The sequence below is a fragment of the Stegostoma tigrinum genome, chromosome 3 (genome assembly GCF_030684315.1).
Source record: "Stegostoma tigrinum isolate sSteTig4 chromosome 3, sSteTig4.hap1, whole genome shotgun sequence".
NCBI classification, from domain to species: Eukaryota; Metazoa; Chordata; class Chondrichthyes; order Orectolobiformes; family Stegostomatidae; genus Stegostoma; species Stegostoma tigrinum.
The window spans coordinates 66,411,324-66,426,222 of NC_081356.1; the positions used below are offsets into that span (position 1 = coordinate 66,411,324).

At 43.5% G+C, this 14,899-nt stretch overlaps 1 protein-coding gene across 2 annotated transcripts in view; it reads right to left on the reverse strand.

The window, feature by feature from the left end:
* ostf1 (osteoclast stimulating factor 1) overlaps window positions 1-14,899 on the reverse strand; it is a 93,758-nt gene that overhangs the window by 35,888 nt on the left and 42,971 nt on the right. Inside the window, exons 3-6 of one of the 2 annotated variants that reach the window (XM_048527803.2) lie at window positions 4,838-4,888; window positions 4,680-4,743; window positions 2,698-2,751; window positions 1,106-1,213 (exon numbers count right to left, since the gene is read on the reverse strand). In XM_048527803.2, the coding sequence (XP_048383760.1) occupies window positions 1,106-1,213; window positions 2,698-2,751; window positions 4,680-4,743; window positions 4,838-4,888 (277 nt within the window). The remainder of the gene's footprint in view (window positions 1-1,105; window positions 1,214-2,697; window positions 2,752-4,679; window positions 4,744-4,837; window positions 4,889-14,899) is intronic. The other variant, XM_059644648.1, reaches the window with a different exon arrangement.

The following is a 14,899-nucleotide window of genomic DNA, read 5'->3' on the forward strand; positions in this document are numbered from 1 at the left end:
CTTGAAATCTCCACCTGTCAGTCAAAAAGAAACTGCATGTCCTCATTTTAAATAAGATCCAATTAATCCAGATTGACTGAGATGCCAAGGCTTGGCATATTTCAATGTACAATAATTGATATGAAAGCAGCAATCATCTGTAATTCTCTACATTCATAGATAGAGAAAATAGTGTTTAGCACTAAAGATTTGCAGACAGAATGTTTTTCCTTCATATATATTCTTAAAGACATACTTGCTCGTTACATTGAAGAAGGTTACCTCAGCGTACAAAGGAATCTTGATCAAATTAGAAATATAATCTGCTCTATTAATTTCAAAAGGATAGAGTCTGATAGCCAAGCATCCCTCCAAAGCAGATACTGGAAGTCTGAATTTTAATAAAGGAAAGTCGCTTGTTAAACACACTTTGCTTCACCACTCGGCATGCTTTCATTTGAACTGAATAATTTGCTCAGTGCTCAACAAAACTACCCTGAAACCAACAGAACAGCGGAATTTTGCAAGGAATTAATCTGAGACTTCATATATGAATAGTCTTTCAATCTCTTCTGCACTCTCTCAGAATTAAACTTGAACATGATACTGACATAATAAAGACTAAATTATATTATTTCTCTAACAGCTGCATTGCTCAAAATTTCACCCAAGGGCTTAGCTAGTATTTTCTCTGATATTCAGTGTTGTACATGGATGATAGCGTTAACTCCACCAGAGAACGAACACACACACACACACACACACACACACACACACACACCCCCGCCCCCCGCCCCCCGCCATGTTGTTTGATTCATTGTTAGTATTACTTTCAGGAGATCTCACATTAGTTGTTTTGCCATGCTATCACATGATCAAACATGACAACAATTTTTCAATCCCACAAATAACAGAACAATGATAACTTTTTTAAAAAGCAGTATTATCCATTAACTCAAACATTAAAAAAGCGTTCATGATGCAAAAGAGAGCAGACAGGCAAATAAACCCAAAGTTTTGTGCTCCTTCTGCTTCACAAAACAAATTCACTAACTGCAACTTGGAAATTAAAAATAACGTAACAAGTTTCACATAATTATGAGTTCTTTGTTGGCAAGAGTCTTACCAATGTGTCCTCCATGGCATGCCCAATAGAGAGCAGTGTTTCCAGCTTTGTCAAGAGAATTCACTGCAACTCTGTTGTCTAAACATTCTTTCAACCAGCTTTCGTTCCCTGAAAAGTTCAAACGTCAGCATGAGTAGGATTTTTTTTTATATCTGAGAAGGCTTAAATAGAACGCAAGAAATCAGCCATCAGTTTGACAGAAGGTCCACAGTATATCCTCAGGTATTGGAAAGTGCAAGATCAGAAATTGAATAAAGGCTTAGCTTAAATGAATAAGCATTTTAAAGCTCGATGGAAAATCTGTTCAGCCAGAACAAGGAAACTGCTAAGCTAGTCTGAGACAATAAGGTGTAGAGCTGGGTGAACACAGCAGGCCAAGCAGTATCAGAGGAACAAGGCAGCTGACGTTTCGGGCCTGGAACTTTTTTGATGAGTCCCCATTGGTTTGAATAGATTATGTCTCCTAGTTCATTAAACTAGATTTTATAACAACTTCACAGCTATAAATTAAACTCCAAAGCGAAGGAGGAAGGTTGAAAAGAGCAAGAATGATATGGGGAATTAAACAGGAGAATTTGCAGACTTTTCTGTGGCTGCAGACACGATTGGCTCTGAAAGGAGAGCATTGCAAGGTGGAAGGGCCAAAGATAATGTCTCACAATTCAAAGCTCTTCCAAGTGCCCCTTCCAAACCATTGACATCTACCACCAAGAAACACAAGGCTAACAAATGCCAGTCAATTTGGAAGTACCCCTCCAAGCCATACACCATCCTAACTTGGAACAATATCATTCCTTCACTATTGCTGGGTCGAAAACTGGGAACTCCCCTCCTAACTGCAATGTGAGTCTATCTCCACCACATGGGCAGCGAAGGTTTTAGGCAACAGTGCACCACCACCTTCACAATGCTAATTGCAGGACAGGTAATAATGCCAGCTTACATTGTGACACCACATCCCAAGAAAAACAAACTGATGCCAGTAATCAAGGGAGAAAGAGGAACACAAACCTCGAGGTACATTTTCAGTAGCTAGAGAGGTTACTGCTAGGAGGGCCTCAAAACAAGTAATCTCTGGATTTCTCTGGGTACAACATGTAATGAAAAACAACAACTAGATAATAAAATAGGGCTTCCCTCCCTACTCTGTTCAAATTTAGGATGCAATTCATCTGATCAGTTATCCATTTTCCAAGGTGGCCAATGTCTACAGTACTTCTGTCTCATTACACATAATTTATCTATGTTTTCCTCTTTAACTGGAAATCTGTATCATCCCTCAATTTTGTAAGGATAAACACAAAATATTCACCAAGAAACCAGCCCTCACCATCTAGGTCTACGCACAAGTGCTCATGTGCAATTCTAATAGGCTCAATACATTCCTTAAAAAGACTAGCAAAGTGTGGAGAAACTCAGCAGGTCTGGCACCATCTGTAGAGAGAAACAGGATTTTAATGGTTGGCATAAAATGAAGGTAGGTCATATTTACTGATAGCCTGTTCCGCTATCTAATATGATCATTAACGGTTGTAATTGAATCTAGTGGATATATCAGCTTTTATTTGTAATTTATTTTCATAAATGCTTACCACGTTTGGCAGCTTCATGCAATGGGTTGTCAATTGATTCTACGTGCTCAGCCACTGTGGAAACGAGTTAGAAATTAATTTCAGCATGTCAGAAAAACAGCATGTCAGAGCAATTATTCAGAAAATTATAAGTTATAATCACTGGACAGTAAATTCTCAAAGAAAACAGAATCAAGGAAGATTCAGCATGTTAAGTCAGAGACAAACATTTCAACATCTATTTGGGTTTTACATTAAAATAATCTCCTACCCACCCAAAAGTTATTCAATATCCCTTTCTTTTTGGGCTTACAATACAGTATACTAACAGCAATTAAACATGTTCACCTCTCCCTTCCATCACTCGCCGAGCATATATTCATGTTTTAATTAGTTACTAACAGTTCTGATGAAAAGCCGTCAAACTTAAAACTTTAAATCGACAGACCTGACGAGTTTCCCCCACAGACCTGACAAGTTTCTCCAACAATTTCTCTTTTTGTTTGACCTTTTGGTCCAATAGGTCCATGCTGGCTGCATTCCTAAACTAAACTAGTCCCATATACCTCCAAACTTTCCTATTCATGTACTTGTCGAAAAGATCAATATTGCAACTGTATCTGCATTGATTAATTTTATTGTAACATGTACCTAAGTACAGTGAAAAGCTTGGTTTATGAGCAGTACACGCAGATTATAGTAAGCAAGGACATACAGATCAGAGTGGAAAAAAACTAGACAGAGACATAGAAGTTGTCACACAGGGTGTGCGCCAGGCAAAGTGAACATTAGCAAGATCTGCTTTAATCGAAGCTACAGAATCCATGTATCAGTCTAATAACAGCAAGGAAGAAGCTGCTGTTCTTCAACCTGCTGGTATGTGTGTTCAAACTTCTGTATCTTCTGCCTGAAGGAAGAGGTTATAGGAGAGCATTGCCAGGGTGCCATTGCCTCAAAGATGTTGGCAGCCTTTCCACAGCCTTCAGCATTTCATTACAGACAAGAACCATTGTGTAAAAATGTAGGCCTACATGTCTTTTTTAAAAACTTGCTCCTCTCACCTAAAAATGTCCCCCAAGATTTGACCTCCTGCACCCTAGGCAAAAGGCCCTTGTCATTCAGCTTAGGTATTTCCCTTGTGATTTTATAAACTTCAATAAGGTCACCTGTCAACCTCACTCCAGTGAGGAACACGCCAGCCTATTTTTATAACTCAAACCCTCCATTCCTCGTAACATCCTGTTAAATCTTTTCTGAATCCTCTCCATCTTAATATCATCCTTCTGGTGGCTTTGCTATAGGAACTGCACACAATACTTCAGAAGAGGCCTCACCAATGTCCTATACAAACTCAACATGACATTCCAACTTCTACACTCAATGGTCTAAGCAAAGAAGACAAGTGTGCGAAACACTTTCTTAATCACCTTGTCTACACATGATGCAAACATCAAAAAAAGTACGTACCTGAACCCTTGGTCTCTCTATTCTACAACATGACCCAGACTCTTACCATTACTTGTATAAGTTGTGCCATGTTTGTTTTAACAAAATGCAATACTTTCCTTTTATCCAAATTAAACTCCAATCTGCTATCCCTCAGCTCATTGTCTCAACTGATCAAGATCTTGTCTTGAAACTCAGATAACCTCCTTCACTGTCCACTCTACAACCAATTGTGCATGTGCGTTGGTGGGGGGGGGGGGGAGGAAGGAAGGAGGAGGAGGGGTCATCCAAAATCCAAGATCTCCAGCATCAGTCGGTTAATTTGGAAACCCATCGGAGGAAGAGTATTTGAATATAACTGCAACATAACTGAGATTTTCAGAGAGTATCTCAGAATGCTTAGACCTTTACTGAGTCTCAGCCTTAAGATAGAGGCGGTATTAAATCAGGAAGCTAGAGTCAACAATTGTGCCTATATCAAACGCTTCATTAAAATGTACCTGTTATTGTCAGCCAGGCAGTACAAGTGGCCGAGAAAATATTAGCACTATACTTGCCGTAGTTACTTGGAATCAATCCTGTTCGGCCTTTGCATGTTCCTTTCCACCAATTGGGATCACTCTTAACATGAGAAAGAAATTATGTAAAATAACTGACCAATAAATCCAAAAAATTATGATTCAACATAAAGATATACCACTGATCAAGAACTTACAATATCTGAAATGTAAAGCACGTCGCCTTCATCAAAGTATAATTCATCTGGCTAAAGGCAGAAAAAAAAGTACAGTTAAGCAGTTCAGTCCAAGTTAAAAATCATTTGTAATAACCAAGTTTGAATGGGTGCAGAATTCCTTCTCTAGTCCCTATCCTTCACTAATCTCCAATTTAACCATATGATAATTATGTTTGCCTCAGACTACATTCAGAAAAAAGTCACCACCGTCAAAGAATAACTGGTTTAAACCAATCTATAAAACTTGCTCAAAGATACAGTAATGATTGACAAGCAATGTGGACTATGCAAACACAGCTTTCTTTCCAAAAAGAAAACACATTTGAGGTAAAACAAAGAAAACTGACAACTGTGCAAAGTATTTTGACTCAGCAATAGTTAAACTCAATCAAAATGGTAGTCTGTACTCCAGGTTATTCTGCACACAACTCATTGGCACAGGGGTATCTTCCTAGGACAGGTGTAACTGGCTGAGCTTTTTGCTGAACGTAGAAGTAGATTCCAAAATTTGTTTCCAGGAAACTTCCATGAGTAATAAAAGTGGTAAGAATCGCAAGATTTCATCTCACACATTTTGATGAGACAAGTTGCAAAGGATCAAGAGTACCAAAAGCTGTTCCTCTTTAGATATCTCTCACTAGGCTTAAAACACTATGACGTTACTTTTTTTTAAAAACCCAGCTCTGTTACCTTTATCTGAAAGCCTTGCAGACTGGAGAAACTCAGCATATTTGGCAGCATCTTTGAAGACAGGAAGAAGTTCAGTCCAATGTGATTCTTCCTCAGTCCTGAAGGGGAGACAATTGCCTTCGTAGTATTATTGCTGGCCTGTTAATCCAGAGTCCCAGATAACATTCTGAGGTCCCAGGTTCGAATCCCACCAGAACAGATGGTGGAATGTGATTTCAGGAGATATCTGGAATTAAGAATCTAATGATAACTGTGAATCCACTGTTGATTTTCAGAAAAACTCGTCTGGTTCACTAACATCCTTGAGGGAAGGAAACTGCCATCCTTACCTGGTCTGTTCTCCATGTGACTTCAGTCCTACAGCAATGTGTTTGACTCTTAACTACCCTCTGGGCAATTAGGGACAGGCAATAAATGCTGCCTGGCCAGCAACACGCTCATCCCGTTAATGAACAAAGGAGTTTGAGGCAGTAGGAACTGCAGATGCTGGAGAATCCGAGATAACAAGGTGTGGAGCTGGATGAACACACCAGGCCAAGCATCATCGTAGGAGCAAGATGGCTGACATTTCAGGCCTACACCCATCATTTCTGATGAAGGATCTAGACCTGAAACGCCAGCCTTCCTGCTCGGCCTGCTATGTTCATCCAGCTCCATACCTTGTTATCTTGGAATTTAAAAAGTCTGTTTTAAAATAAAATGCGAGCTTACACAAAATAAAAGCCACTGGTGCTGTGCGTTAGAGCCGAACAAGCCATGCTAAGGGCTCCATTGCCTCATTTCAGACCCATTAGCCAAGATCATAATAAGACAGTGAATAATTCAGCAACATGTGGCCAATTTTCACATCCACTGAAATCACGACAATTCTATTCACGTGGATGTGGTTCGCTTAGTGAAAACAATCCTGGAGTACCCAATTGCACAACAGGTCAGCTGTCAAATTTCTGCACAAAATTGTATCATCAACCTGTACTTTTCAATCTAAGAATTGATAAGGAAAAGATGAAACTGATAGAATTTAAACAAGAGACTGCAAAGTGTGAACTGTATTCTAGGGCTGGAAGGTTAACATCTTTGCATTCATATTTTGCTTTCTGAAATAATCAGAAAGAAATCTGCTGCCAAACATGTCAGTCAGGGCATAAGATTTGTTGGGCCAAGGGTCTATTTCCATGCTGTATGAGTATGATATTTCCCTTAAATGAGGGGACAAGCAGAAGTCTGCAAAGTAAATGTAATTTGTTTTGACTGTTTTACTAATTTGCTGTCTAAGAAAGAAAATACTTGGTAGAAAAAAATCTCACTTTGTCTTGTAAAAGTTTTCCACACCTAGTTCAAGCCCAAACACTTCCTCAGTGTTTCCCTCCCTACTTCTACCTCCAACCAAAAAAAGCATACAAACACCGCTGTGAGGACCAGAAGCAAAGAGAAAGGGAGAGATCCTGGGGGCATCCTGGGAAGGTGAGTGAGGGAAGACCTACCCTTACTTATCACTGTCTTACCCCGAGGTAAGTGTTTAATAAATTTTCTTAAACAGCTTGATTGGGGATAGAAACGTCAGAGGGGTTAAGTGCTGCACTTTGAGATGTGGGAGATCCGCGACGCTTCCAGCGTCTTAATGACTATATCTGCAGAATGTGCATCCAATTGCAGCTCCTCACAGACTGCATGGATACGCTGGAGCGGCAAATGGGTGCACTTAGGAGCATGAGGGTGGCAGAAAGCATCATAGACAATTGTTTTAGAGATGTGGTGATACCCAAGGTGAAGGCATATAGATTGGTGGCTGTGAGAAGGGACAGGCAGCCAGTGCAACAATCCCCTGTAGTTGTCCCCCTCTCTAACTGGTATACCATTCTGGATGCTGTTGGGGGTGAAGGCCTTTCGGGGGTAACAGCTGCAGCAGCCAGACTGACGGCACTACAGCTGGCTCTGTTCTTAAGAAGGGAAGGACAAGGAGCACTCGAGCAGTAGTTGTAGAGGGCTCTATAGTTAGGGGTGCAGATAGATGCTTCTGTGGATGTAAGAGACTCCAGAGATGGTGTGTTGCCTCTCTCGTGCCAGGGTCCAGGATGTCTCTGAATGGGCAGAAAGCAATTCTGAAGGGAGAGGGTGAACTGCCAGGGGTTGTGTACACATTGGTACGAACGATATAGGTAAGATGAGGTCCTGCTGCAGCAGCTCAGGGAGTTACGTACAAAGTTAAGAAGCAGGACCTCCAAGGTTGTAATCTTGGGATTACTCACTGTGCCACCTGCCAGTGAGGCTAGAAATGAGGATAGTACAGCTGAGCACGTGGCTAAACAGATGGTGTAGGAGGGAGGGTTTTAGATATCTGGGCTATTGGGATCTCATCCAGGGCAGGTGGGATCTGTACAAGGAGGATGGGTTGTATCTAAACTGGAGGGGTACAAAATATTCTGGCCGAGAGATTTGCTGGTGTCACGCAGGAGGATTTAAACTAGCTTGGCAGGGTGTTTGGAGCCAGTGCAAAGGTGAATGGACCAAAAGGGAACTAGAGAATAGGGCTAGTAAGACTCAGAGGATGGGCAGGCAGGATGTGGTTTGCTGATCAAGGCAGATCTGGTGGACTGAAGCACATCTGTTTCAATGCAAGAAGTGTAACAGATAAGGCAGATGGACCTAGAGCTTGGATTAATACTTGAAACTATCACGTTGCTATTACAAAGACTTCGCTGAGGGATAGGACAAGGATTGGCAGCTTAACGTTCCAGGATACAGATGTTTCAGGCTGGATAGAGGAGGATATAAAAGGGGTGGGGGAGTTGCACTACTTATTAAGAAGAGTATCACAGCTCCACTGTGGGAGGACACCTCGGATGGCTCATACAGCGTGGTAATAGGGGTAGAGTTCAGGAACAGGAAGAGTGCAATCACCAATGTTTGGTGTTTACTATAGGCCTCCCAACAACCAGCAGGAGATAGGAGAACAGATATACAGGCAGATTTTGGCAACATGTAAAAGTAACAGGGTTGTTGTTGTGGGTGATTTTTAACTTCCCATATATTGACTGGCAGTCACTTAGTGCTTGGGACTCGGATGGAGCACAGTTTGTAAGGAGCATCCAAGAGGGCTTCTTGAAACAGTACGTAAGAAACTGCAACTACGAAAGGCGCCACACTGGACCTAGTGATGGGGAATGAGCTTGACCAGGTGGTCGACATCTCAATAGGCAAGTAGCTCAGGAATAGTGAGCGCCATTCATATGCTTTAAAAGATGGATAAAGATGACGGATAAAGATGACGGATAAAGACGACGGATAAAGACGACGGATAAAGACGACGGATAAAGACGACGGATAAAGACGACGGATAAAGACGACGGATAAAGACGACGGATAAAGACGACGGATAAAGATGATGGATAAAGATAGGCGTAGTTGTCAGGTAAAGGTGCTTAACTGGGGGAAAACTAATTACAATATTAGGCAGGAACTAAAGAATGTAGGTTGGAGGCAGATGTTTGAGGGCAAATCAACATATAGTATATGGGAGGCTTTCAAGTGTAAGTTTTTGGGAACTCAGGACTGGGACTTTGCTGAAAGGATGAAGGATAGGTATCCCAGGTTTCCTAACCTTGCCATAACGAGAGATATTGAGCCGAAATCAAAAAGAAAACGGAAGCATTCATCAAGGCTAGGAGGCTGAAAACACACAAAGCAAGGGCGGAATAGAAGGAAAGTCTAAAGCAGCTTAACCAAAGAGTCAGGATGGCTGAAAAGAAGTCATGAGAAGTCACTGGTCAACAGAATTAAGGAAAATTATATCAACAGCCAGGCAGAGGGTTGGCCCACTCAAGGACAAGGAAAGGAATTGGTGTGTGGAGCCAGAGGAAATGGGTGAGATATTAGACGAGTACATTATGCCAGTGTTTACCATAGAGAAAGACTTGGTGAATGATGAGTCTGGGGAAGGGTGTGTCGACAGTTTGGATCATGTTCAAATCAAAAGGGAGGTGGTACTGGGGTCTTGAAAAACATCAAGGTAGACAAGTCCCCAGGGCCTGATGGGATATACACCAGAATACTGAGAGAGGCGAGGGAAGAAATTGCTGGGGCCTTGAGGCAAATCTTGTATCCTCACTGGCTACAGGGGAGGTCCCAGAGGATTGGTGAATAGCCAATGCTGTTCCTTTAAGAGTGACAGGGATAATCCAACTAACTACAGGCTGGCGAGATTGACATTAGTGGTAGGGAAATTATTGGAGAGGATTCTTCGAGGCAGGATTTACTCCCACCTGGAAAATAATGGGAATATTAGCAAAAAGCAACGCCATTTTGTGAAAGGGAGGTCGTGTCTCACTACCTTGGCTGAGTTTTTTTGAGGAAATGAAGATGATGATCGACGAGGGTTGGGCGGTGGATGTTATCTACGCAGACTTCAATAAGGTCTTTGACAAGGTCGATCATGGCAGGCCGATACAGAAGGTAAAGTCACGCGAAATCAGAAGCGAGCTTGCAAGATGAATAAAAAAACTGGCTCAATCACAGAAGACAGAGGGTAGCAGAGAAAGGGTGTGTTCCTGAACAGAGGGCTATGTCTCGTGGCATTCGTCAGGGATCAGTTTTAGGACCTGTGTTGTATGTAATAAACATATAAATGATTTGGAGGAGAATGTAACTGGTCTGATTAGTAAGTTTGCTGATGACACAAAGGTTGGTGGAATTGCAGACAGTGATGAGGATTGTCAAACAATACCGCAGGATATAGATCAGTCGATGACATGGGCAGAGAGATGGCAGATCGAGTTTAATCCAGAAAAATGCGAGGTAATGCATTTTGGAAGGTCTAGTCCAGATGGAAAATATACAGTAAATGGCAGAATCCTTAAGAGTGCTGATAGGCAGAGGGATGGACAAGTACACAGGTCATTGAAAGTGGCAATGCAGGCGGAAAAGGTAGTCAACAAGGCACATGGCTTGCCTTCAATGGCCAGGGCACAGAGTTTAAAACCTGGCAGGTAATGTTGCAGCTTTATAGAACCTTAGATTGGCCGCATTTAGAATATTGTGTTCAATTCTAGTCGCCTCAGTACCAGAAGGATATGGTGGCTTTGGGGAGGGTACAGAAAAGATTTACCCAGATGTTGCCTGGTATGGAGGGCATTAACTATGAGGAGAGGTTGGAGAAACTTGGTTTGTTCTCACTGGAATGACGGAGTTTGAGGGGGGACCTGATAGGGGTCTACAAGATTTATGAAGGGCATAGACAGACTGGACAGTCAAATTTTTTCCCCGGGTGGAAGAGTCAGTTACCAGGGGCCATGGGTTGAAGGTGCGAGGGGCAAGGTTTAAAAGGTGATGGATGAGGTAAGTTTTTTCTTCCCCCCACAAAAGGTGGTGGGTGCCTGGAACTCTCTGCTGGGGGATGTAATGGGAGCAGATAGTATAGTGACTTTTAAAGTGCATCTAAACAAACACGAATAGGATGGGAATCAAGGGATATGGTCCCCAGAAGGGTAACGTGTTTTAGTTGTGACAGACAGAATATCAGTGCTGGATTGGGTGGCCAAAATGCCTGTTCCTGTAATGTAATTTTTTTTGTTCTATCTTCAAAATGATTGAAGTAACATGTGTGTTAGTATGTACATGAGAAGGACAATATTCACCTTGGATCAGAAAGGAATAATATTGTTGGATATCTGGGCTATGCTATCACGTTTAGAAATTGGATAGCAATGGCACACTCCAGAACATAACCGTTTGGATTTCATACAAGAGTAACCAGTGACAACAGACACAATATCATGTACAAGGCAAAATGAAATTCTTTAGAAACACTTCAAAACATAGAAATAAAACAATCCTGACACAAGAGAGGGGAAATTTGGAGGTGTTACTTAAAGTTTGGCTCTCAGCGTGAAGATGGAAAGGTAATGAAATTCAGGGAAGGGGCACAAGATGGCTGAAGAGTCTGCTACCAATGATGGTACGAAGAGAGAGCTTGTATTCAAGGCACGCACCACAGGACTACAGCATTTGCAGAACAAGAGGTTGAGAGGGAAAGAGATTGCAGACATTGGGGAAGAGGAAGATCTTGACACAATGAAGAAGTATTTACATTGTAATTATTGCTGCAAAAAGATATTCAACATATTTAGTTAGTTTCAAAAAGCAAATGAAAACACAAATTCTGGCCATAGGTAACAAGACATCAGAATCATAGAACACAGAACAGTACAGCACAGAACAGGCCCTTCAGCCCACAATGTTGTGCCGACCATTGATCCTCATGTATGCACCCTCAAATTTCTGTGACCATATGCATGTCCAGCAGTCTCTTAAATGACCCCAATGACCTTGCTTCCACAACTGCTGCTGGCAACGCATTCCATGCTCTCACAACTCTCTGCGTAAAGAACCCGCCTCTGACATCCCCTCTATACTTTCCACCAACCAGCTTAAAACTTTGACCCTTCGTGTTAGCCATTTCAGCCCTGGGAAATAGTCTCTGGCTATCAACTCTATCTATGCCTCTCATTATCTTGTATACTTCAATTAGGTCCCCTCTCCTCCTCCTTTTCTCCAATGAAAAGAGACCGAGCTCAGTCAACCTCTCTTCGTAAGATCAGCCCTCCAGTCCAGGCAGCATCCTGGTAAACCTCCTCTGAACCCTCTCCAAAGCATCCACATCTTTCCTATAATACGGCGACCAGAACTGGACGCAGTATTCCAAGTGCGGTCTAACCAAAGTTTGTATAGAGCTGCAACAAGATCTCACGACTCAAACTCAATCCCCCGGTTAATGAAAGCCAAAACACCATGTGCTTTCTTAACAACCCTGTCCACTTGGGTGGCCATTTTAAGGGATCTATGTATCTGCACACCAAGATCCCTCTGTTCCTCCACACTGCCAAGAATCCTATCCTTAATCCTGTACTCAGCTTTCAAATTCGACCTTCCAAAATGCATCACCTCGCATTTATCCAGGTTGAACTCCATCTGCCACCTCTCAGCCCATCTCTGCATCCTGTCAATGTCCCGCTGCAGCCTACAACAGCCCTCTATACTGTCAACGGCACCTCCAACCTTTGTGTCGTCTGCAAACTTGCTGACCCATTCTTCAATCCCCTCATCCAAGTCATTAATAAAAATTACAAACAGTAGAGGCCCAAGGACAGAGCCCTGTGGAACCCCACTCACCACTGACTTCCAGGCAGAATACTTTCCTTCTACTACCACTCGCTGTCTTCTGTTGGCCAGCCAATTCTGTATCCAAGCAGCTAAGTTCCCCTGTATCCCATTCCTCCTGACCTTCTGAATGAGCCTATCCTGGGGAACTTTATCAAATGCCTTGCTGAAGTCCATATACACCACATCCACAGCTCGACCCTCATCAACTTTTCTAGTCACATCCTCAAAAAACTCGATAAGGTTTGTGAGGCTTGACCTACCCCTCACAAAGCCGTGTTGACTGTATCTGATCAAGCTATGCTCTTCCAGATGGTCATAAATCCTATCCCTCAGAATCCTTTCTAACACCTTGCAGACGACAGACGTGAGACTTACTGGTCTGTAATTGCCGGGGATTTCCCTATTTCCTTTCTTGGAGAGGAATTACATTTGCCTCTCTCCAGTCCTCAGGTATGACTCCAGTGGAGAGCGAGGATGCAAAGATCTTCGCAAGTGGCGAAGCAATTTCATTTCTCGCTTCCCAAAGCAGCCGAGGACAAATCTGGTCCAGGCCTGGCGACTTGTCAATCTTAATGTTTGACAAAATTTTCAGCACATCAGCTTCCTCTATCTCTATCCATTCCAGCATGCACACCTGCTCTTCAAAGGTTTCATTCACTACAAAGTTCGTTTCTTTCGTAAAGACAGAAGCAAAAAACTCATTTAGGGCTTCCCCTACCTCCTCAGACTCCACACACAAGTTCCCTATGCTATCCCTGATCGGCCCTACTCTTTCTTTGACCATTCTCTTATTCCTCACATAAGTGTAAAATGCCTTTGTGTTTTCCCTGACTCCTTCTGCCAAGCCTTTCTCGTGCCCCCTCCTGGCTCTCCTCAGACCATTTTTGAGCTCCTTCCTTGCCTGCGTGTAATCCTCTCTAGCTGAACTTGACCCTAGCTTCCTCCACCTTACGTAAGCTACCTTCTTCCTTTTCACAAGAAGCTCCACCGCTCTCGTCATCCAAGGTTCCTTCATCTTACCCCTTCTTGCCTGTCTCAGAGGGACATATTTACTCATCACTCGCTACAACTGTTCCTTAAACAGTCTCCACATGTCTATAGATAATAAAATGTGAGGCTGGATGAACACAGCAGGCCAAGCAGCATCTCAGGAGCACAAAAGCTGACGTTTCGGGCCTAGACCCTTCATCAGAGAGGGGGATGGGGGGAGGGAACTGGAATAAATAGGGAGAGAGGGGGAGGCGGACCGAAGATGGAGAGTAAAGAAGATAGGTGGAGAGGGTGTAGGTGGGGAGGTAGGGAGGGGATAGGTCAGTCCAGGGAAGATGGACAGGTCAAGGAGGTGGGATGAGGTTAGTAGGTAGCTGGGGGTGCGGCTTGGGGTGGGAGGAAGGGATGGGTGAGAGGAAGAACCGGTTAGGGAGGCAGAGACAGGTTGGACTGGTTTTGGGATGCAGTGGGTGGGGGGGGAAGAGCTGGGCTGGTTGTGTGGTGCAGTGGGGGGAGGGGATGAACTGGGCTGGTTTAGGGATGCAGTGGGGGAAGGGGAGATTTTGAAACTGGTGAAGTCCACATTGATACCATATGGCTGCAGGGTTCCCAGGCGGAATATGAGTTGCTGTTCCTGCAACCTTCGGGTGGCATCATTGTGGCAGTGCAGGAGGCCCATGATGGACATGTCATCAAGAGAATGGGAGGGGGAGTGGAAATGGTTTGCGACTGGGAGGTGCAGTTGTTTGTTGCGAACTGAGCAGAGGTGTTCTGCAAAGCGGTCCCCAAGCCTCCGCTTGGTTTCCCCAATGTAGAGAAAGCCGCACCGGGTACAGTGGATGCAGTATACCACATTGGCAGATGTGCAGGTGAACCTCTGCTTAATGTGGAATGTCATCTTGGGGCCTGGGATGGGGGTGAGGGAGGAGGTGTGGGGACAAGTGTAGCATTTCCTGCGGTTGCAGGGGAAGGTGCCGGGTGTGGTGGGGTTGGAGGGCAGTGTGGAGCGAACAAGGGAGTCACGGAGAGAGTGGTCTCTCCGGAAAGCAGACAGGGGTGGGGATGGAAAAATGTCTTGGGTGGTGGGGTCGGATTGTAAATGGCGGAAGTGTCGGAGGATAATGCGTTGTATCCGGAGGTTGGTAGGGTGGTGTGTGAGAACGAGGGGGATCCTCTTGGGGCGGTTGTGGCGGGGGCGGGGTG